General features: G+C 47.4%; 1 protein-coding gene across 3 annotated transcripts in view; it reads left to right on the top strand.

Annotated features, from left to right (window-relative positions):
* Abcc12 (ATP binding cassette subfamily C member 12) overlaps nt 1-22,018 on the top strand; it is a 77,623-nt gene extending 55,605 nt beyond the window's left edge. For 2 of the 3 annotated variants that reach the window (XM_085682047.2, XM_087900209.1), the window contains 9 exons: nt 1,446-1,583; nt 9,067-9,253; nt 14,264-14,353; nt 16,397-16,586; nt 17,035-17,194; nt 18,298-18,376; nt 19,257-19,370; nt 20,986-21,150; nt 21,260-22,018. In XM_085682047.2, the coding sequence (XP_085538173.2) occupies nt 1,446-1,583; nt 9,067-9,253; nt 14,264-14,353; nt 16,397-16,586; nt 17,035-17,194; nt 18,298-18,376; nt 19,257-19,370; nt 20,986-21,150; nt 21,260-21,346 (1,210 nt within the window). In that variant the 3' untranslated portion in view covers nt 21,347-22,018. Of the gene's footprint in view, nt 1-1,445; nt 1,584-9,066; nt 9,254-14,263; nt 14,354-16,396; nt 16,587-17,034; nt 17,195-18,297; nt 18,377-19,256; nt 19,371-20,985; nt 21,151-21,259 lie in introns of those variants that run through there. The other variant, XR_014999167.2, reaches the window with a different exon arrangement.
* The last annotated feature ends 563 nt before the right edge of the window (nt 22,019-22,581 follow it).

Here is a 22,581-nt window from a genome sequence, read left to right as displayed (position 1 = left end):
AGGTCTGTTCCTTCTCATGCAAAGTTGTGAGGCATTAAAATGAATGCTTTGTCTGTGTCAGGAGAGCAAGTGAGACGAGGCGATTAAGTCTGTGCCCGTTAGAAACAGAATAAGATGGCAAGCTAACTGGAGAGGTTTAGAGTGTGGGCAAGGACTGATGAGGATCCGACATGAACGGCAATAGTGAGGGCAAGAAAGGGGTGGGGGTGAGGGACATTTCCAAGGCAGTGCCATGAGGGTTTTACAGGTGGGAGACGTTGGGGTGTCAGGGAGATTGGCACAACCAAGGGCAACCTACGGTGTGGGACTGGCACGTTGAAAAAGGAGTTCTGGGAGAAGAAGAAGTTGCGGACACAAGTGCAGTTTGCTTAAGTCAGAGGCAGTGGTAATGATAAATGTGTGAGGCATGTGCTGGGGCTGGAGACTGGCATGGGTACCCGATGAGAGCAGGTGAGAGCATGGGAATTAAGACTGGTGCCCCGGGGTTCAGCAGAACCAGGCTCTCACTGCAGAACCCTTTGGAAATTTGGAATGTGGAAAAGAACACATTTCGAGGTTCAGGGGTTCATTGTGATAATGAATAAAATGGCAATGAGTAAAAATGTTTTCAGAAAGTCCATCGCAAAGATGGAGCACGTCGTGGAGGACAGAAGTTCAAGTGGATTCGTTTGCTACACTCTTGTTGGCCGTTTTATTTTGTTGGCCATTGATCTACTCTGTTGCTGTCGAGTGACTAAGTAAAAGTTTAAAAGAAATCTGCCCCACAAACCCTCTTCCTTGCTATAAGCACAGGAAAGACCAAAGGGGACCCCGATCTAGTTATTTGTAAGTTTACAATGAATTCACTGAGCTCCGTGGTTCCCTTACTCTGGGGGTTGATTTTAGCTGAGAATCTGGAGGTAGGCTTGGCTGCCTCCGAGCCAGCAAAGCATCCCTTGCATGCTCAGGGATATAGTTCTTCCATCATCGGGGCACTTGGGGCTTCCATTGTAAGGTACAGGACAGTTCTCTGAGAGTTCAGTTCAGTACTCTGAACTCAGTTCCCGAGGCTATCATGATGTTTGTACAAAATTACCTCTGGAAGGCCACGCAATGGCAACCAGCTCAGCTTGTTACTCTGATTGGCCATCACAAACAGGTTGGCTTGTGTTCATGGCTGCATTTTTGGGTCTTCATAGACTAGCACAGCATCCTGTATTGCCTGCCATTCTCGCGACAGGAAACATTCGGGTCTGAAGTAACTGTGGGCTCAAACTGTTCAGCAGCCCAGACCTCAGACACCCAGGCAGGGCATCCTGGAGAGGAATGGCAGGCTCCTCTCTCCCAGTTATACCAACTTTGACTTAACTGTCACATGGAAGGCATGGTCGGATTGCCTGTGTTAAGGGAGAGTTCTCCGAGACCAGACTTTGTGACCCGCTTGGACCCTCTCAATCTCCCTGCAGCATTTTCCATCGAGGAGTCCAGGAGCTCAAGCAGGTGGAGAACATCAGCCGCTCGCCTTGGTTCTCCCACATCACCTCCTCCATGCAGGGTCTGGGTGTCATCCACGCCTACGACAAAAAGGACGATTGCATCAGCAAGTGAGTTGATGGGCCCCTGCTCCAGGGTCTCCCCATCACATGCCCCGGCCCAAATGGGGCATCCCAGGCTTCTTTGGCACCGAGCATGGAAATGTTGGGGACAGGTATTTGAGCCCCAAAAGAAGATATATGACTCTCTCTCTCTCTCTCTCTCTCTCTCTCTCTCTCTCTCTCTCTGTGTGTGTGTGTGTGTAGACAGGGGTAGGGGGAGGAAAAGGGGAGGGACAGAGAGAGAAGACATGCCTGTGCCATGCTGGGGATGAACTCAGGGCCTTGTGCAATGTTAGATTAGCACATCACTATTGAACTATACCTCCAGTTCTGTATATATACGACTATATGTTTTATTTCTTGCTAAAGTGTGTTCAATGTAGGAAAATAGGGAAAAACAGAAAGTATGCAAAATCACTCCTAGGCCTCAAATCCCAGTCTTGCTTATATTTTCATGTAGACATTATATACCTAATCATGAGTTAATAATCTAAAATCTGAATAACTCTGAAATCCCAAACCCTCTGAATACTGTTGTCCTGCTGCACTTGGCTTCATGTTGCAGGCTGTAGCCAAGACACAGGCATAGTAAAAAAAATATGTGTGAAAATTATCTGCAGGTACCTGTCCTGGAGGCACAAATCTGTGCTCCCAGCTACTAAGGAGGCTGAGGCAAGAGGATCCAGCCTTGGCTACAGAGTGAGTTCAGAGCCAGGCTGTACATCTTAGTGAGACCTTAGTGAGACTTAGTGTCTCAAGAAGTCAAGGAAAGGACCTGGGGGTGCAGCTCGTTGCTTTGAGCTTTAAGCATTGCTTAGCCTGTGCAGGTCCCTGCTTGGAATCCCCAGCTCTGCAAGGTAAAATAAAGCAAACAGGGGAATAACCCGCCACTTTGCAGATAAACTTGTTATTCATTTCCAAGCTTTCTCATTATGCATACACAAATATTCCAGGATTAAAAAAATAAATTCAGGCTGGGGCTGGAGAGATGGCTGGAGAGTACTGGCTGCTCTTGCAGAGGACCTGGTTTTGGTCCCAACTCCCAGCACGTGGTAACTCACGACTGTCAGGAGCTGTAGTTCTAGAGGAGACGATCCTCCTCTCTGACCAGCATAGACACCATGCATGCACATTGTGCCAGACATACAACCAGGCAAAGTACCCATTTGTATCAAATAACTTAGTAAATTCATTCATTCATTTGATTAAAAAACCCCAGAATTGGAAACGTTTCTGGTCCTAAGCATTTCAGACAAAGGGATAGCAACTTTTATGTTTCTTCCCATCCTTTCTTTTTCAATCCATAAGGTTTTCTTTTCAAAAGTTATTTTGAATATGACTTTCATAGTATTGAATGTTCTTATTTATTTATTTATTATGTATACAATATTCTGTCTGTGTGTATGCCTGCAGCCCAGAAGAGGGCACCAGATCTCATTACAGATGGTTGTGAGCCACCATGTGGTTGCTGGGAACTGAACTCAGGACCTTTGGAAGAGCAGGCAATGCTCTTAACCTCTGAGCCATCTCTCCAGCCCCGTATTGAATGTTCTTTTACCATAAACACATATTTTGAAAACAATATTTTAATTTTTTACCAATTTCATACAACATATTTTTTTTATCATATTCAACCCCCCACCCCCACCCCCAACTCCTCCCCTCTCAGCTTCCCTCTTTTTTTCCCGGTTAAGTTCAGTTCACATTATTCACCTAGTCTGGAGAGCGAGGCCTGTTTCTGAGTGTAGTCACCCTGCTGGAGTTCACCTCATCTCCAATCACCGACTCTCTCCCAATAGCCACCAAATGCCACTAGCTCCTCAGCTAGTGGTGACACTTCACCGCCCTTTCCCTCCCCTCCGTGCTGGGCTTTGTCTAGCATGAGCTTGTGTAGGCCTTGTGCCCAGCTCTGTGGTGTCTGGAAGACACTTTCTTTGGTGCTGTCCGCCCCTCTGACCCTTACAGTCTTTCTGCACTCTCTTCCACGAAGGTCCCTGAGTCTGGCAGGGAAGGGTGTGATAAGTATGTCCTGTGTAGGGCTGAGCAATCCAGTTTCTTATTCTCTGTACATCGACCAGCTGAGGGTCTCTGTGCTAACTGCCATCCACTGCAATGAGAAGCTTCCCTAATGAGAGTCGAGAGACACACTGATCTATGGGTATAGCAAACTCCTCCTATGCCCAAAGTTGACGAGCTGAGACATGGTCTTGATAGGCAGCCTAGGTCAGCCTGTAAGTTGCAGTCATACATCCATCCCCAAGGGGGTGAGGGTTGCAGGTGTAAGCCACTATGCCCAAGTTCACAAAGCCTACATCTATCTATCTATCTATCTATCTATCTATCTATCTATCTATCTATCTATCTATCTATCTATCTATTTGGGGATAGGCCAGTTTCCTTCTTGCCAAAACCTGGAGACTAGATTAGTTGAGTCATGTAGTTTCAGACTTCCAACATGCTATAGGAAATATGTGAGTTGCAGCTTCTGAGTGAGATAGTGAACTAGAAGCCACCGCTGTGTGTCCTGTGAAGAAGGAGGAGCAGAACAAAATGAGTGTTCTTTTCTTCAGAACAGGAAATAGAGGAGGAGCTCCAGATACCCAAAAAGTACACAAAAAAAGGGCGGGTGCCCCATGAGATAGAAATCACTACTGTTCAACCCATGGGGCTCCTAGTGGTGGCAGGGAGAACAAAAGACTTCCACGAAAGTGTCATGGGGGTCCCAGCTCTCAGTAGTTGGCTGCAGAGTTAGGGAGGAAGGGCACTGGGAGGCCAATGAGGGAAGGAAACGAATTATAATGTCATGTACCATCTTCACAGATGCCATGGGAAAATGTACTATTCTTTTCATACCCTTAAAAAAATCAGTTGTTCCATATGAAGATCCACAAATAAAATTAGAAGAGATATCCTAATCAAGAGACAGGCAAATGCCACCATAAAAAGAGAATAAATAACCTGGTACTGCGACTCCACGGGGCATAATTCTTCTGCTGATGACTCAGAAGATAAGGAAATAGGTGAAATGCCAGGGTGAGGCTTTCCAAAGTGTCCTAGTGAAAATGGTGAACTATCTAAAAGAGGACACAGATAAGTCAATGAAGTCAACCTGGGACAGGAAGAGGACAGTTAGAGGGAAAAAACCAAGAAAATCAGCAATATAGACAAAGAGAAATTCATCAAAGAAAAATAAGTTCGAAATCAAACAATCAGTGGCTCAAATAAAAACACTATAGGAAAGATTGCCAGCAGATGTGATGCGGCAAGAAAATGGCATCAGAGATGGAGGGCAAGGGTGAGGAAACCCTATGCTTAAGCTCAACAAGGAAATGAAAAGTGAATGAGCATGACCACAGCAGCCGAGAACTCTGGGACGCTCTACCAAAAGACCAAAACTAAGAGGACAGCACTGAGATAAAAGGGAATAATCCATTCAGTGAAATCATAATGGAAAAGCCACCTCCAAGACCTAGAAAGAAATAGATATCTGATCGCTTCAAAACTCCAAATAGATCTGATCACAGAAGCACTTCTGTGTGGTTATAGAATGTCAGAAATACAAAGCAAAGAAAGAGCATTAAAACGTGTAAGAGGAAAATGCCAGCTCACCTACTCACCTATAAAAGTCTAAACCTAATGGGATGATGCATTTCAAGCAAGCTCATATCAACATTGCTGTGTCCAGGAAAGCTATCTTTTAAAACTGATGCTGAAATCAGGATGTCAGGACAAACACAAACCAAGGTAGTTCACAACAGACAAGCCAATACTACATAAGATGCTTAAGAAAGCCTGTCTTAGCCATAAGAGCACAAGAATAAAAGAATCGGGGACAGCCGTTGCTCGGTCCTCTAATCCTTGTACTTGGGAGTGCAAGGTCAAGTAACAGCCCGTCATTAGTATAAAAATATACCTAGTGATTACATCCTGTTAAGTAACAGTCTGCAATACAAATACTCGAAAAATTATCTGAGCAGTGGTGGCGCATGCCCTTAATCCCAGCACTCAGGAGGCAGAGGCAGGTGAATCTCTGAGGCCATACTGGTCTACAGAGTGAGTTCCAGGCCAGCCAGAGCTGTTACACAGAGGAAACTCTGTCTCAACTCCCTTCCCCCAAAATCGTGAGAGCAGAGATGAACAAATCTCAATACTAGTTTGTAGAGCAGAAAAACGCAACAAACGATAAGCCAATCAACTAGAAAACAACCAAGGACAAACTTACAGGAATTGGTAAAGATCTCTTAATAGTATAACCATCAATGTAAATGGCCTCAACTTATCAATTAATATTCAGACTGACTGAATTTAAAAAAAAATGGGTTAGATTCAAATGGACACAGTGGGGTAGGCTGTTATCCTAGTATTTGGGAAGCAGAGGAAGTTCAAGGTTGCCCTGGGGTAGTCTTGGCTACTTGAGACCCCCATCTCAAAACAAGAAACAAAATCAACCCCCACCACACACGAAAATTAGATTTAACTCTCTGTTATCACCAAGAAACATACCTCATGGGTAACAACACCCAGAAGCTGAAGGTCAGGGGAGGGAAGCTAATCTATTAAGGGGAGAGAAGCAGGGCAGAAGCTGACTTCATTATCCTCATACCTGATAAGGAAGACTTCATGTGAAAATTAGTCAGAAAAGACAAAGCAGGAACCATAATAATGTGAGTGGCCTATCAAGAGGACGTGGCGATTATAAGTACGAGGGGTGATGGTTAATAGTGACTGTTCCACGCAGTCCGTATCGGCAACTGAGGTTCCTACTCCCAGAGGACTCTAGCTTATGTCAAAGTTCACAAACAAACAAAAAGCAAAACCAAAAAACTCAACCAGGACAGGGACCTGAGTGTGCAGTGTTTAGGTCTTTGGAACGATTTTATGGCCAGAATGTGGAAGAGTTTGACCTTAACACAATCAATGTGTAATCTCCCTCAGGTCACAATGAGGGCCCACAGCACAGGCAGCAGAGTTCCTTCACAATCAGAATCACCCTCCATTTGCTCTCCCTTCCTGAAGGCCTTGGGAAGAGAAGGGAGCTAGGGAAGTGGTAGACCCCAGCAAGTAGACTCAGTCTCTCTGCAAGTTCAATGACAGAATTCCGGTCACTGGGGACTGCAGTCCATCCATGTCCGAAAGGGAAAGCGACAGAGCAGTGTGACAAATGTTTAGCTGTCTCTACTAATAAGACCCTTTCCTCTACTCTTAAAAAGCTAATATATGCTGGGCAAGGTGGCTCAGCTCTGTAATCACAGTACTTAGGAGGTGGAGGCAGGAGGATTGCAAGTTTTAGGCTAGCCTGAGCTACATGGCAATAGTCTGTCTCCAAAGAAAAGAAAGAAAGGGAGAAGAGGAGGTGAAGGAGGAAGAGGAGAGGAGGAGGAGGAGCTGAAGGGATGAAAGAGGCGCTAACAATGTACACTTAACCCCCTTTTCCAGTCTAACCTCTTTCTCCCACTGTCTTCTCAGTTTTCTACAATGAACCTCAATGTAGCCTTGACTTCACAGCCTGTGTTTGGTCTAGTCACCAGTTAGTCCTTGTTACTAGTTAGCTTGTGGTTTTTGTTGTTGTTGTTATTTTTGGAGACAGAGTTTCTCTGTGTAGCCCCTGGCTGACCTGGGACTCACTCTGTAGACCATACTGGTTTCAAACTCAAGAGTTCCTTCTGAGTCTCTCCCTCCAGAGTGCTGGGATTAAAGGCATGTGCCATCACTGCCTGGCTATTAGTTTGTTTCTTGATGCTATTTGTCTAGAGCCCTGTATCACACAGGTCCCTCTGATGACGAGATCATGAGCAATAGTAGAACATTCAGTTCTTTGCCCGGAGCAAACAAAAGACTTTGACACTTTGTTTTCCCAAAGTGCCTGGCATAGTGAGCTTCCCCTCACAGGACTGACAGGGTCCCTCCTTGTGTGGCGCTCGGCTTTGGGAGAGCTCCAACTTCTAATGCAGATTGCACTTGCCACCAGACAAGTAGAAAGATTGTGGTATTTGGGAAAGTATTTTGACCAAGCCCTGGTAAAAACAAAACAAAACAAAACAGAAACAAGCAAGCAAATTAGAGAGGAGACAAAATAGGAGGTGGGATGGTGTGTGGAAGAGATGTGTCACCTGGGGATTTACACTTGGAAGACTTTCTTTTCTTCCCACAAGCCCCACCAATTGTTCAAAAAGGCTCCTTCCCACTAGGTGAGGACCTGTTAATGTGCCAAGAAATAGATGTCCCTCGCAGCTCACCTAAAACTTCAGGCTCTGAAGGAGGTTTTTCTGCCTGGAGGCTTGGCGAAGCAGGCTGTGCTCTGTGTGCACATGTGTGTGCATGCATGTGTGCATGCGTGAGTGTATGTGTGTGCAAGCATTGGGGATGAGAGACAGGATTGCAGTGGGGAAGCTCACTGTGTTTTCAAGCCCCGCTTCTTTCCTCTGATGCTCCCACAGGGGAGACTAGGGAAAGGACCAGAAAGGAGTCCCCAGGTGACTACTCATACCCCAGCTTGTCTCCCCTTTCTGTTGCTCCTTCCTTCTGACCCAGCTCCCTGTGCAGATGTAGTATGGCCGGGTGGAGGCCCCAACCCAACCCAACCACAGGCAGCTCTGCCTGGCCGCACCTCATCGCGTTCCTCAGCTGTGGCAGCCTCTCGGCTCCTGCCACAGAGGTAGCTCTAGTCTCAGCTCTACACTGATGGCTGTGACGCACGCTGCTTATGTCTGGGGAACGCGTGGGAACCGGTGTCTCCGGGGTGGGCCTTTCTTGGATCTCCTGGCTATGCCATCTTTCTGTCATTCTGCCCCATGCAAAGACCTGGGACCCAGTGGACACCGCAACAGGGGCACAAGAAATCAGTTTCCTGTCCTTGAAGAGAAGCCCCACCCCACCCCATTCCACCCCACCAGTCTTTTAAGGAGTTATTTGATTGGTTGTTTTCGAGATGGGATCTTGCCCTGTAGCCCATGCTGGCCTTGGACTTCTGACCCTTCTGCCTTACCTCCCACCCCAAGTGCTGGGATTACAGGAGTGTGCCACTATGCCAGCTCAAATGATAATCTTGATCTTGGTGAGAGGAGCTGGGAGGGATGCGGGCAAACACCTTCCTTTCTTTCTTATTATCACTACCATTGACCCCGTCTTTAATAGCAAATGGGACATTTATAGATTTCTCAAGGCCTGTGGATACCACGAAGCTAGAGTATGAATGAGGTTTTCAACAGTTTTGTGTTTAGCTGTGGGCTCTAGTTGCTAGCTCTGGGAGAGACAGAGAGAGAGTCCACTTAGCACCCTGTCGAAGGCCACACGAAATTTCTCAGAATGTGTGCAAATCAAAGATGCCTGCGGTGGCGGCAGGAACATGGACACACGCCCATTTTTCTAACAGTAACCCTGTAAGAAGACGTTCAAAACGCCCGGTCTTGGTTCCATTAGGAGCCTGAATCCTCCCATCAAGACAAGCAGGGCCTGAGTGGAGCTCGTGTTTCCTCTGATTTCTCAACTCTAGGTTTAAGACCCTGAACGACGAGAACTCCAGTCATCTCCTGTACTTCAACTGTGCTCTCAGGTGGTTTGCGCTCCGGATGGATGTCCTCATGAACATCGTCACCTTTGTTGTGGCCTTGTTGGTGACCCTGAGCTTCTCTTCAATCAGTGCTTCATCCAAAGGCTTGTCGCTGTCCTACATCATCCAGGTAACCGCTGGTGTGTGGTGGAACGCGGCCTATAGTGTATCAGAAGGGACGCTTCTAGGTGGACGCAGCAGAAGACTCTGAAAGGGTTAAAAAAAAATCGAGCTTAACTACAGGCGTCATTGCCATTTGGAGCAATGGTGTGGGCTCCAGGCACAGTTGGGTCCTGGAACCTGGTCCCCTCGTGTGACGCCTCCCTCACAGGTGTGCAGTGGGTGACGAACAGTCTCTGAGATCTGTAGGAAACAGTGCAGAACATTTCCTACTCGACAAAAGTCCAGGCTTCATCCTTACTGGATTGATTTAGGACGTCAAGGACTAGTTAGTGGTTTGGCGGGAGTGGAATGATTGATTCGGGCCAAGGTGTGGAGTCCCATTCCATCTCAAATCACACGCTGCTTCACAGTGGGACTAACTAGGAAGAGGCTTCTGGCAATGATTAGGAACAGGCTCTTGGCTGCTCGGGTGCCTTTCTCTTTTAATAATAATGCATGAGGTGAACACACAGTACTCCCTGCCCTTCAGGTACTGTAAATGACTTCCTTCGGGGCTCTCGACAACCCTGTGATGTTTCCGTAAGTCTCACTTTGCAGATGAGAAAAATGAGATCCAGAGAGATTCACTTCTGCCCTGTGATTTAAGCTAAGGGTGGTTGGTCCCTGAACCTTGTCCCTGGGAATGTGCTGTCTGGAACCTTTGATAAGTTATTGAATATCCACCATCGCTGATGTAATAAATCAATCAAACCGAATTAATAAATCCAGGTGTAATCTGAGCAAAGCATTCCCCGGTGGCCCCAGGGGAAGAGGAGAAAACCAGGAGAAGGGGTGGGGCTGCCAAGGGCAGGCTTTCTCAGGGCCAGAGTGTGGAATGAGGTAACTCCAGGGGAGGGGCCTAGAGTAGCTGCTGCTGAGGGCAGCCCTTCCCCTCCTCCTTCCCCCCAGATTCCAAACAACCTTTTCTGTTGAGTTCACTTCGGGACAGATTTTCTGAATGTGGGACTCTTAAAACATACTGTGTTCAATAGTGGGCTTGTTTATTTATTATATTTTTGAGGCAAGCTTGAGAGCTTCCTGCCTCAGGCTCCCAGTGCTGGGATCACAGACGTGCATGCCCTACCATGCTCCTCCCTGTCCCACAATGTTCCTTTCAGGTCAAAGTCAAGTCTCTTCTGCACTCAGGAAATGCTCTCTCGCCCTTGCCTCAGATTTGTTTATTTTCTTGTCATGTGTATGGCTCTTTTGCCTGCATGCATGTTTGTGAATCTCATTCATTCTGGTACCCGCAAAGGCCAGAAGAGAGCACTGGATCCCTGGATTTAGAGTTACAGAAAGTTGTGAGCCACCAAGCGGGTGCTAAGAGTCAAACCCAGGTCCTCTGGAAGAGCCGAGCTATCTCCGGCCCCAGTGCTCTCCCTCTGCTTCCTCATTTGTCCAGTTTCCTCCTGTTTTGTTTTCTGGCAATTTTCCTCAGCTTTGTGATCTAGCCATAGTTTTGAATTTTCAGTGTGGTAACCCCGTGTTCACGCATCAGATTTCACATGCTCTCGTTCTTTCAGTCTTTAAAAGACTCATTTTTAAATGACTTAAATATGTTTTTGTTTTTTCTAAGATATTAATCTAATATTAATACTAACCCCCCATTTCATCTCTTCTTTAATTTGTATGTTTTATCCAGGGGTAGTTTTTTTCTTCTCCTTTATCCAGTTCCTACTCTCTCTCCCCTTGGTTTCTTTATCTATCTCTCCATTAGTTTGTATTTAAGGATGGGAGAATTATTTTGGCTTTTCAGAGTGTGGCTTTGTAGCTTCCCTCCTGGGATATTCTCTTATTTCTGCAGGTGCTGGGGTGGGATTTTTTTTTTAATATATTTGCTTCTCTTTTCCAAAGCAGCCAAGGAGTTGGCCTGTAGGCACTGCTTTTCCCTAGAGTAATATTCTTAGAGTCTCATATATTCCCAGGTTGTCAACTCACTTTTTAGGAAAGTGTGTGTGTGTGTGTGTGCTTGAGCATGTGTGTAGATGTGCACAGGCTCTTGTGCAGGAACTTAGGGGAAAATGTGTCCTCGTGGTTGGGGGGAAGATAAGGAAAGGCACGAATGTGTCCACCAAGAGCAGTTGCCTTTAGAAGGGCCACCAAGCAGCCCACCTCTTTGTGGCCCTCATCTCAAACCGGGGGCCTCCAGGACTCTGCTCTAAACTTCAGAAGCACCTTTCCATTTTAGCAGACACTCTCCTGATGCCCTCTGGCAGAAACGTGCAACTTGCACGCGCTGAGATCTCTCCCATCATCTGGATGTGGAAGGTGTTCTTTCTGAAAACATCTCTGGTATCATTTTACTGGTTTGTTGGGATGGAAGCTACAGAGAGTGTGAAAACGGAAGACATGATCACTCCATGGTACGGTTAAGGGGAAAGTTTTTCTTACTGTAGATAAAGGAGGTTTGAACTAGAGTAAGTTTAGGGGAGGGGAGGGAGGTCCAAAGGGGTAGGAAGCCAGGAAAGACTTGGAAATGTGCAATAGATACTTGGAAATGTGCCATGCTGAGGGAGCCTGGATGCCAGCATGCACTTTGGTATGCTAATAGGTACCACCATGTGTCCGTTTGCCAGAGGTAAGGGAAGGACTCTTTTTGGTAGAGGGGAACCAGTTTCACAAGTTCCCCAGAAATGCTGGCTTTATCTAACTGCCCGAAAGCCTCCTGTAGTCCAGGTTGAGCCTGTTTCTACATATTTGAACCGCTTTTTCGAGTTTGGGGAATTGGAATTGCTTTTCGACCTAACAGAGACATTCTCAATGCTCTGAGGTGGGAAAATGACTCTTGCTTGGGTAGCCCAGTTTTCCCCACTGGAAGTGGGTGTCTTCATTGTTGCCTCTTCATGCATCAAGTGGATACAAGGTTTGCCTTAATTGGTCTAAGTAAATCAGCTTTCACCAACTAAGGCCATGCTTTGGGCAATACTATCGGTTTTCCAGGAGACAGCTGTCGAACTTTCCTGCAGGGCCAGAGAGGAATTTGCATGTGCTGAGGTGTACTAATGCCTGCTCTCCAGTGGTGTGGGCCCCTTTTGACAACAGTGCTACCTGGAGAACGCAGAATCCAAGTGGCAGAGCTTCACCTGAGAATGGAAGAAACTCCCTAGAGAGACAAGAAATGGATGTGTAACACCACAGGGCAGAATATGAGGGCTTAGTGGTGTCATATGGCACAATGGAGACCTTGTGCTTACTTGGGTTTGCATTGTGCCCACGTGGGGACTCTGGATCTGGGTGGGCTGCCAGGCATTTGGGAGCTGATACTCTTGTATTCAGCAAAATGTATTTGTGTTCTTCTCGGGAGCAATGTGCCCTCCTCGGGAGCAATGTACCCTCTCATTCTGAGCAGTTGTCATGAGGCATGGGCTTATTCAGGTTGCTATAGTTTTGCAGTTGGTCATCTGGGCATGTTCGATCCACCAGGCCTTAGGTCCTAGCGCACGGCTCAAACAAGGTTTTGTCCTGAGGGAGGGGATGGGGTCAAAATCATTCAGATTGAGGCCCAAGAGAAATGGGAAGCCCTGGGCCTGTGTTAAGAGCAGGGAAGGTGGCAAGGGCCTGCTGAGAAGAGCTTTCTGAGGTCCTGGAGGGGCCTCCACACTTAGCTTATATTCCTCCCCCGCCCCCCACCTGTTCTGACTGCCCATTTCTGAGAAGCCTAGTCTCTTACCAGAGCTTTCTTAGGTTCGCTGCAAACACGATGTCATTTCACATCCAAACCTTGAGCATCTGTAGATTTGGGTGTCAGCAGGGGGTGGTGGTGGTGGTGCCAAGTATCATGGATCCCATTCCCACGACACGAAGGGACAGCTCTGAAGATCACAGTCGTGGTGCACTTGCACAGTCTCCCAGAAGTTCCCGTCTAGATGGGTCTCAGTGGCCCGCAGGGCTGGAGTCTCAGAAGCGTGTTTCAGTGGCCTTCTCTTCTCTCATTTCTCCTTCCCGCTCCCTCGCTTTCTGGACTAACAGTCTATAGTCATTTCCCCAGCTCTTGCATCAGATCCCCAAGAGCTTGAGGAATTATACTCTCACCGTGTAGGAGGTCCGTAGTCTGCGCAGGGTTGGTCAGCAAAGCCGCTTTTCTCTTTAGCTCCAGGGAGCTATTGCATGTTTGTTGAGCTGCCAGAGGTTGGTGGCATTTCCTGGCACTCTCTTAACGTTTGCGTCCATCGTCTTTTCTTCTGTGTCCCCTTCTCTTCTGGATCTTTCCTGTTTCTTCTGTTAGAATGCTTGTTTTTGTCTTCTGGCCCAACCAGAGACGCGGGGTGTTTAGTTAGTCATAGCTGCGAAGGTTCTTCTCTGCATGGGCTGACATTCTTGGGGTCTAGAGACCTGGATGCAGACATGTGCAGCAGGGGAGAAGGCCTTCTTCAACGCTGCCAGGTTATGACTTGCACTTACATCTTGATAGATTCGGAGGGATCTTAACCTAACATGGGTCCCCCGGGCAAACTGTCTCCCTCAGTCTGGATTCCGATTCCTTACATCTGGAGCAGGTGTGTGCAATGGTTCTCTGAAACGGTTTCAGTGACTTTCTTGTGCCTGATGTTGGGGGTTAGGGAGTGGGAGTGGGAGTCAGGGTCCTACCAGGTGGCAGTAAGGAGCCAATCCCTAGCCGCTTGGCTCTCAGGATGACACTCCTCCCTATGGCAGTAGAACTGGCTCACAGGCATGACCAAGGTGGGCTGTTCCTCACCAGCTGGAGGGAGAGAGAAAAAGTGAACACCATTTGTTTATAAATACAAAGGAAGTGTTTAAACGCTGAACACCCCAACAGGAAATGTGGCCTTCTGTGTGCCAGGCTGGGCCTTCTGTGTGCCCGGCTGGGACTATCAGCCTCTTTTGCAGGTTGCTTCAGCCCAAGTAGTAATTTGAAGTGGCAGACTTCAAAACAAACAAACAAACAAACACAAGACAAAACAGCGGGGACCAAGTGAGGGTAGGGGACCCTCTGTAGCTGCCTGCTTCTTCCCAACAGCTCAGTGGACTGCTTCAAGTGTGTGTGCGAACAGGAACAGAGACCCAAGCCAAGTTCACCTCCGCGGAGCTGCTGAGGGAGTACATTTCGGTAAGGAGTAAGCGAACAGTGGAAAATGGGCAGGCTCTTCCCTTTGGGCATGTTTTGATTTTTCTTTAAGGATTTGTATAAATTTTAATTGTGTGTGTGTGTGTGTGTGTGAGAGAGAGAGAGAGAGAGAGAGAGAGAGAGAGAGAGAGAAAGAGAGAGAGAGAGAGAGAGAGAGAGAGAGAGAGAGAGAGAGAGAATGGAGGCCAGATGTGTTAGGAACCGGAGTTCTAGGTGATTGTGAACCACCCAGCGTGGGTGCCAGGAATCAAACTCTGGTCCTCAAGAGGAGCAGCACACACTCTTAACCACTGAGCCATCTTTCCAGCCCCTGTTTTGTTCTTTCCCTCTTTTTTTTTTTTTTGGTCTGGTGTGTGAGTGGCATTCTTTTGATAGCTGGAGTCTGACCTATCACCCGTCCTGTTAAAACCTGCATTCACAATCCAATTCAAAATTCAGTGCCTTACTTCGGTTTCTGAAAATTAATATTTGATTAAAGTTATAAATAGCAAAAGAAGATCAGTCCACCTTGTCTTTGAAAGCTTTTCAGTGCAATGCGGGAACGCAACTGTCCTGAGAAAGATGCCCGCATAATCCCAGCCATCACTTTTGTGGGCCTTTGCACAGTGTTTGGCCCCCTTTGCAAGCTTAAGTCAACACTTCTAAACATTTTAAAACTCAGAGCATTCAATTTCCTGTTTAAAATGCCCTCATAATCTGCTTTAACATACAAGCCTTCCTGGGTGTGCGTATTCTAATTGAGCTTGTGAATGCGGTGGACTCACAATCCTTGCGACAGTTCTATACGTAAGCAGAAAGCTTTGGACTTGACATCACATTTCAATTAATTACCCAATTATACATTTTAAGTTAGAATCCCAAGCCCAAATTCTGTAAATACTGAAATATTTGGAGCGTAAAATAAGCAGATTCCATAAGCCAAAAGCATTGCTAGTGTAGTATTGGTTCTTTTTAAATACTTTTATCTTTAATTCCAAATCTTCCAGGGGTTTAAAATACCCGCAAAAAAAAAAAGTACCCTCTAAGAAGGCAAATGTTTTCTCAGCTAATTGAAGTCATTCACTGACTAGAGACTTGGGCTGGCCAGTTAGCCTGAAGGAACCCAAGGGCCTCCTCGTGCTGGGGGAGCTGTCCTAACGTGAGGCACGGGGCTGGTCTCCTAATGGAGCTGGATTTGCGTTTCATTCGAGTGGGAGGTAGGGTGCGTATGAAGAAAAGTCAATTTTTTTTTTTTTCTGTTGAGCTCTAAAGATTTTTGAGCTTGACCTTCCCGACTCTTTGCACCTTCCTATCCCTAGCACCGCGATGGCTTTTGTAGACACTGAAATGAGATTGAGTTCTGCAGATCTCCAGGTTTGCTGTGGATTTGTCCCGCAGCTTCAGGGTCATCACGTTGACATTAGGCAGGCCACGCGGCTCCCTGTCAGCTGTCTCCTGCTTACCCTCCTAAGTCATCCTTCCTTCCTTCACTAAGCTCCAGCCCTACACGAGTTTTCTTTTTATTCCTGAAGTTTCTCAAGGTTCTTCTGGCTGCCAGGCCTTGCAGTCCCTGTCTGCCCTGTCTAGAAGGTCCTGGGCAGAAACTCTTGTAGCTGCCATCCTTTCCACGTTCCGGGCCTCGGTTCTAGCACCACATCTTCAGAGCTACCTTCTTCAGCCCTCACATAGTTTTCTTCCACTTGTTCCCACCTGCCAAACAAGTCCCTTTCTGCACTTTATTACAATACTCTTTTTTTTATTACCTAATGTACCCCATTAAAAGGTGACCTGCTTTTTCTGTGGAGAGTATCTCACATAGCCCACGCTGTCCTGGAACTCCCACCTCTCCCTGCATCAGCGTCCTGGACGTTATACTACAGGCTATAATCAGAGCACCACACTGGGCAGAACGTGTGTTCCTTGAGTACAGGGTTATGGGTCTCACTCACCGCCACCGGCACCAGCGTTGCCAGCTGCGGAATGAGTGAGCTAAGTCAGTGGAAACCCGTGGTTGTTGAGTTGGTCGACGGCTTTTCTGCTTTTCAGACCTGTGTTCCTGAACACACTCACCCCTTCAAAGTCGGGACCTGTCCCAAAGACTGGCCAAGCCGTGGGGAGATAACGTTCAAGGACTACCGCATGAGATACCGCGACAACACCCCTCTCGTTCTCGACGGGCTGAACTTGAACATTCAGAGTGGGCAGACGGTTGGGATTGTGGGAAGAACAGGTTCCGGTGAGGACAAACTCTGCATTTATTTCTCCGAGGTTGTTTGTTTGAATTTGCACTGGATGAGCTGCCTAAGCCCCATCAGAGAGACGAACATGAGTGCTGGATTCATTGTTATTGTCCCCCCTCAAATCTCTTTACTGTAAATTAGGGTTTCAGCTTGATCGGGTGTGGAGAGTTGGAAGCAAATATATAGTAGTTTTTGAATTAATTAAGTGAGAATAATTCTGGAGAAATGAGGCCCAGAAGATGAGTTCTACGCTGAAGGCCTCTGCAGGGACTGGCAGGTTAATGGTGTTAGGGCAGCCTGGTCCCCCAGAGCGAGGGTTGTCTGCCTCCAGGCATCCACATGGAGCCAGTTTCATTGCATTAAAAAATCCCCTTAATTAAATGCTTGGCCATGATGGAAGTGGAAACTGCTGTTGGAGTCGTCGCTCCTCCTTATCGCCCGCAGGGAAATCCTCACTAGGCATGGCCCTGTTTCGTCTGGTGGAGCCAGCCTCTGGGACCATCTTCATCGATGAGGTGGATATCTGCAGCGTGGGTTTGGAGGACCTCCGAACCAAGCTGACGATGCTCCCCCAAGATCCTGTCCTGTTTGTAGGTACAGTAAGGTAGCTGTTTGCAATCATCGTCGTCGTGCATCCCCGTTTGGGGGCGGTGAACCTGGGCCAGCCAGCAGCCGAGAAACTGCCGGGCCGTGGCTGGTCTCGGCAGTCTTAGCTCAGGGAACTGGCCCGCGCAGGCACGCAGAAGCCCCGTCTGGTTTTGATTAAAGCTCTAGAAGGAGCTGAGGAACAGTGTCCTGAGTCTTGCTGGTATTTCAGAGACTATATGACTATAATAGTATATCATCACACCATTGACATCACCATATTAGTAGTAGTGATAGTAATAGTTTTAATAACATTCGCAACACTATTATTGGTGAGTTTATTACACATAGACTGAGCAGGTGCCACAGTTGGTCCACACAGCCCTATTTTATGCCTGTGCTCTGGCACTGAATCGCAGTTAGCAATGACCACTCTCAGAAGTGCCCCGGAGTGCACAGTGGACTAACGGACTCCCTGGTCTGTATGTGCAGCAGGCTTTTGGCAAGTGTATTAGTTCATCCCTGCGACAGCATAGAAACTGACAGAGTACAAGAAGGCGGAGGTTGTGACTTGCCCAGGTTCAAGACCTGTTGTCAAAGCACAGGGGGACCCGAGTATCTCAGCTGGTCCAGGGAGAGGGAAGAATCCTCCCATCAGGCACTGGACGAAACAGGGAGACGCTATAGAGCTGGTCACAGGAGGGATACAATATGATACAATCTGCAGCCACACCTCTTGTCCTGGAGGCCGAAAGGGGTGCTGGGCCAAGTTTCTTGTCCTCCCTTCTTTGCCAAGAACTTGTATAAGGTCCAGCATGTTTTGTTGTGTGTTGATACTCTGGACCCTGGTGTGGTTGTGTTTGATCTCCTACTGGCGGGGTTTCTCACTCCTGCCTGCCTCCAAGGTCTCTGCTCCATCACAGAGGAGAGTTGTGGGTCCTTGGTCTTCCCATCATACCCTCAACATGCTATGGGGAAGAGAATGTGTTCTTACCTTTCACAGCTTCTAGAGGCCACCCATGGGCCTTCCTGACATCGCCTCTCCCCCTCCTCTCGTCTTCACCGTCCTCACCATCATCTCGTCCTTGAGAATCCAGCTTGCTTTCCTTTGATTCACCGCAGGTACAACTTGGATCCCCTGGGCAGTCACACCGACGAGATGCTCTGGCATGTTTTGGAGAGAACATTCATGAGGGACACAGTAGGTTTCTAGGGCTGCCCCATGGGTCCATTCCCAACACCACTGCCCCAGACACCTGGTCCCCAGGCCAGCACTTGGCCAGGGGTCACATATGTCAGTGAAGTTCAATCCTTAGTTGTTCCTGGTTATCAAAAACAAGCACAGTGAGGTTTGTTAGCTCTCTGGCTGATCCAGGCAGCAGCTCTACACATCGTCTCTCGTGGTCCCCTGCACAGCCCTCGGAGGCTGGTGCTGTTATCCTTCATTTTCAAGATGACAGAATTAAAGCTCAAAGAAGTGATGTGTCCATGCCTGGTCCATCTGGGTCCAGAGTGAGGGAGGGCCATGTTACTTGGCCTGTGGCCTCACTAGCTTTATCAGAACATAGTGATGAATGGGTGTAGCTTGTTGTGCGATTGCAAGTGTGGCTGGTTCGAGATGTCCATGACATAAGACCTTGTCCTCTTAGGAGCTGCAGCCCCAGCTGAGGTCAGTAGCACCAGGGCGCCAAGGCAAGCACCTCTCAAAGCCACTTTAGTTTGTTATGATGGGCAGGCAGACTTTGTCTCAGCCTTCCGGAAAACTCTCTTGTTCCATCTGTTTTATCCATGAAAATTGCAACCCTGAAGCCCACTTCCATTTGCTTAAACGTTCTCTCGAAGCGCATGCCTGGTTTGTCCTTTCCGGTGAACCACACTGGCTTTACATTATTAACATCTCCCTCATCCTGGCCCTTCCTAGCGCCTGTTTGCAGCATCGAAATGATTGCTGTTTTGCACTTTCTTTCCCATTGTAAAATAAAGCAAGCGGATGAATGCAAGAGGAGGGGGCAATCAATAAGACGGTGCAGGACAATTTTATGGATCATCAGCATAAATGTGTCATTTTCTGTGTTTTATAGATAATGAAACTCCCAGAGAAATTACAGGCAGAAGTCACAGAAAATGGGGAAAACTTCTCAGTAGGGGAACGCCAGCTGCTTTGTATGGCCCGAGCACTTCTCCGTAATTCAAAAGTAAGGAAACAGCATGGAAAATGGATTGGTCAAATTCTGGATATTCCCCGTGGTGCCACTCAATCCAGGAGGCAGAGGTGCAAGCTTGTCTTCCAGCAAAGACAGAGCAATGCAGCAATTTAAAAGCCGATCACCTCCTCTTAAGACAAAGTTGTGAGGGGTAAAAAAAATTGAAAAATAACAGCTATTTTCAGGAGCGGCACCTTCCTTATCCGGGCTTCACGATGGGAGGTCTTGCTTATACAGTCTCCCCATTCTCCTAGGAAGCTTGAGTTTGGAAAGTATGATCTCAACTTTTTCCCTTTGTCCCTGAATAATCCTGAGTCCTCAGGCATAGCACCTGGACACCCAAGCCTTCAGAATGCTTGCTTAAAAAATTTGGAAAATTTGCTTATGCTTTTCAGAGTGGCTTACAGCCTTCCTGATTCTGAGAAAGAGAATGACAGTTATCATTGTTGTTATTATTTTTTAACAAATCCTATTTTCTGGGGCCTGGAGAGATGCTCAGTGGTTAAAAATGTTTGCCACTCTTCCAAAGGATCTGGGTTCAATTCCCAGTACTCAGATCATGTGGCTCATAGCAACCTGTAACTCCAGCTCCAGGAGATCTTACACCCTCTCTGGACTCTGTCTGCAGACGCATACATGCACACATAACAATGACAGAAAAACAAAGAAATCCTACTAGTCGGGTATTCATGAGTGTGAATCCACTTCATATGTTCTTAGGAGGTGTTCACAGAAGGAAAGGGGACCATTTAATGCCCTTGGTGGCACCACTCACTGTGAGTTTTCAAGCTTTATGTGAATAATAAGATGTGAACTCTTCAAGTGGGAGGAAATTAGGTCACTTGGCAAGGTCAGGTATAGTTAGGGGTTGAGGTTAAGCCTTCAAATTGTAAAACCACACAGTGCTTTGACAATCAGAAGGATGCTCCTCTCAACTCCAGAGTGGTGTCCTTGTCATGTACCCCAAACTCGTATGCTCCCCCATGTGGCAAAAGGGACCTTGCTGTTAGGACAGTAAAGATCTTGAAATAGGAGGATTATCTGGGTGTGTCTAGTGTGTTCCCATGTGTCTCTATAAGAAGCAAGCAGGAGCATCAAAGAGGGCAGATGTGATTGCAGAAAAGGGCAGGGGCTGAGGAACGCAGGCGGCCCGCAGATGCTGGAAAAGGCGGAGGGAAGGCAGCTCCCAGTCTTGATTGCAGATTCCCAGGTTCTGGAAATGTAAGATGCAAATTTGGGTCGCTCCAAGTCTCCAAGTTTGTGGTAATTTATCCCAGTGGCTCTAGTAAAGGAGAACAGGTGCTGTGGCCAGGCCCACGCTGGCTCATTCTGTGTGCACACTGCACTACAGAAAACCCTCACCGCGTCTCTTCCTTCCTACTTGCAATGTTTGAATAAACTACTTGAAGAGAGGAGAAAATACAGTCTTGTTCCGCTAGCATCCTGAGGAAGATGGCGGGTGCCGTTGGACTTCATTTCTGGCCTTTTCTGCAGCTTTTCAAGATGGGCGCGTAGTTTATTGAGTTTGCCTTTTAGGATAGAACCGAGGCTGTGCGTTTTCCTCTTTGCTCAGCTTTGGCTTTTTACGGCGCTTCTTCCTTAACAGATCATTCTCCTCGACGAAGCTACCGCCTCCATGGACTCCAAGACGGACACTCTTGTTCAGAGCACGATAAAAGAGGCCTTCAAAAGCTGCACAGTGTTGACCATCGCCCATCGCCTAAACACGGTTCTCAACTGTGACCTCGTCCTGGTCATGGAAAATGGGAAGGTGCAGGAAGTTCTGGTTGGCTTTACCTCCTCAAAGGCTTCCCCAGTTAGGGCTGTATGGTGCATCACTTTTGTTTTTCTGAAAACTTCAGTTCTCCTCTGTGTTTCAGGTGATTGAGTTTGACAAGCCCGAAGTCCTTGCCGAGAAGCCTGACTCTGCCTTTGCGATGTTACTAGCCGCAGAAGTTGGGCTGTGAAGGTTCCATGGTTGATTGGAGAGGAGGCAATGGATGGGTGAGAGAGGAGAATCCTGAAGGTGGAGTCTTGCAGCCCTAGCCACGGTCCCTCCCACCCATGGAGCACAGAGTGAGCTGGGACTGAGATGTGTCCCTTGCTCTGCCCAGCCCTTTTGGTCACCCCCTATGGCAGACTCCGGGCTGGTTCTGGATGGTGAAGAGTGCAGAAAAAACCGGTGGGTGGGAAGCTGCCTCTCACCTCTGAAAACCCCAAGGGTCCCTCACGTGTCCCCACCAACACTGCGTAGTGCCTGAGAATGGGTACATTCTAACTTTCTGCAAACACCAGTCACGGCAAACAACGGGAACATGCCCAAGGCTGGAGTTCGCAGAACTTGCAGGATTCCTCACTTCTATTGCCAGACAAGGAAAGAGAAAATTGTTCTTTCCGGTTAACTTCATCTCACTTTTGTCCCGACTACGTGACATGCAGGAACTGCGCGGGTCCACAGCACGGAAGACAGATGATAGTGTTTGGCATGAGATTTTTCAAAGAAATCATATTGTATGTTGCAGTTGATCTGTTAAAATAACCAGAAAGCAAAACACTGGGGTTTCTGAATAAATGACATTTTTATATCTTCTTTATCGGTCATTAAAATGCAATAAGAAATTAAATGACCCTGAAATGTTGCCTTGCAATCATTTGCCTGAAGATGTCTCTATCTGAACTATTCCTTCTCTTAGACCCGCGCTGCCATCTTTGGCTTGGCAACGAATCTATACAGTTGTTCACCAAACTCAAGGTTTTCTGTGAGGGTCATAGAAAAGACATGCCCAGTAGCCCCAGTGCGAGTACTGCTAATTTAGAATGGCATTTGTCATTCTTTGGGATTCAAGGCTCACTTTCTTTTTCCGGTGAGGGTGAAAGGTTGTGACATTTGAATGAGGTCCCCTGCACTTTCTTTCCAGTCCTACGTACAACATGCAGCAGTATGGCCGACAAAGTTCCTCCTGAGTCTTGGTCACACCCTTCCTGTTCCTCACAAACCTGGAGAAAGGCACTTAGGAACATTCAGGAAATACCGATGGCAGGCGCATTATGTCTGCCTATGTCACCAGCATGGTAGAAGATTCATCTGGGACTTTCTGTCAGACAAGCTATGATGGTTCTTGACTGTCAACTTGACAGGACCTAGAATTACCTAGGAGCTAGACCTTGGGGGACGTCTGGGAGTTTCTAGCTTAGGTCAGCC

The sequence above is a fragment of the Myodes glareolus genome, chromosome 22 (genome assembly GCF_982192425.1).
Source record: "Myodes glareolus chromosome 22, mMyoGla1.1, whole genome shotgun sequence".
NCBI lineage: Eukaryota > Metazoa > Chordata > Mammalia > Rodentia > Cricetidae > Myodes > Myodes glareolus.
The sequence above is the reverse complement of the archived record's forward strand: the minus strand, read 5'-3'. Positions and strand labels throughout refer to the sequence as shown.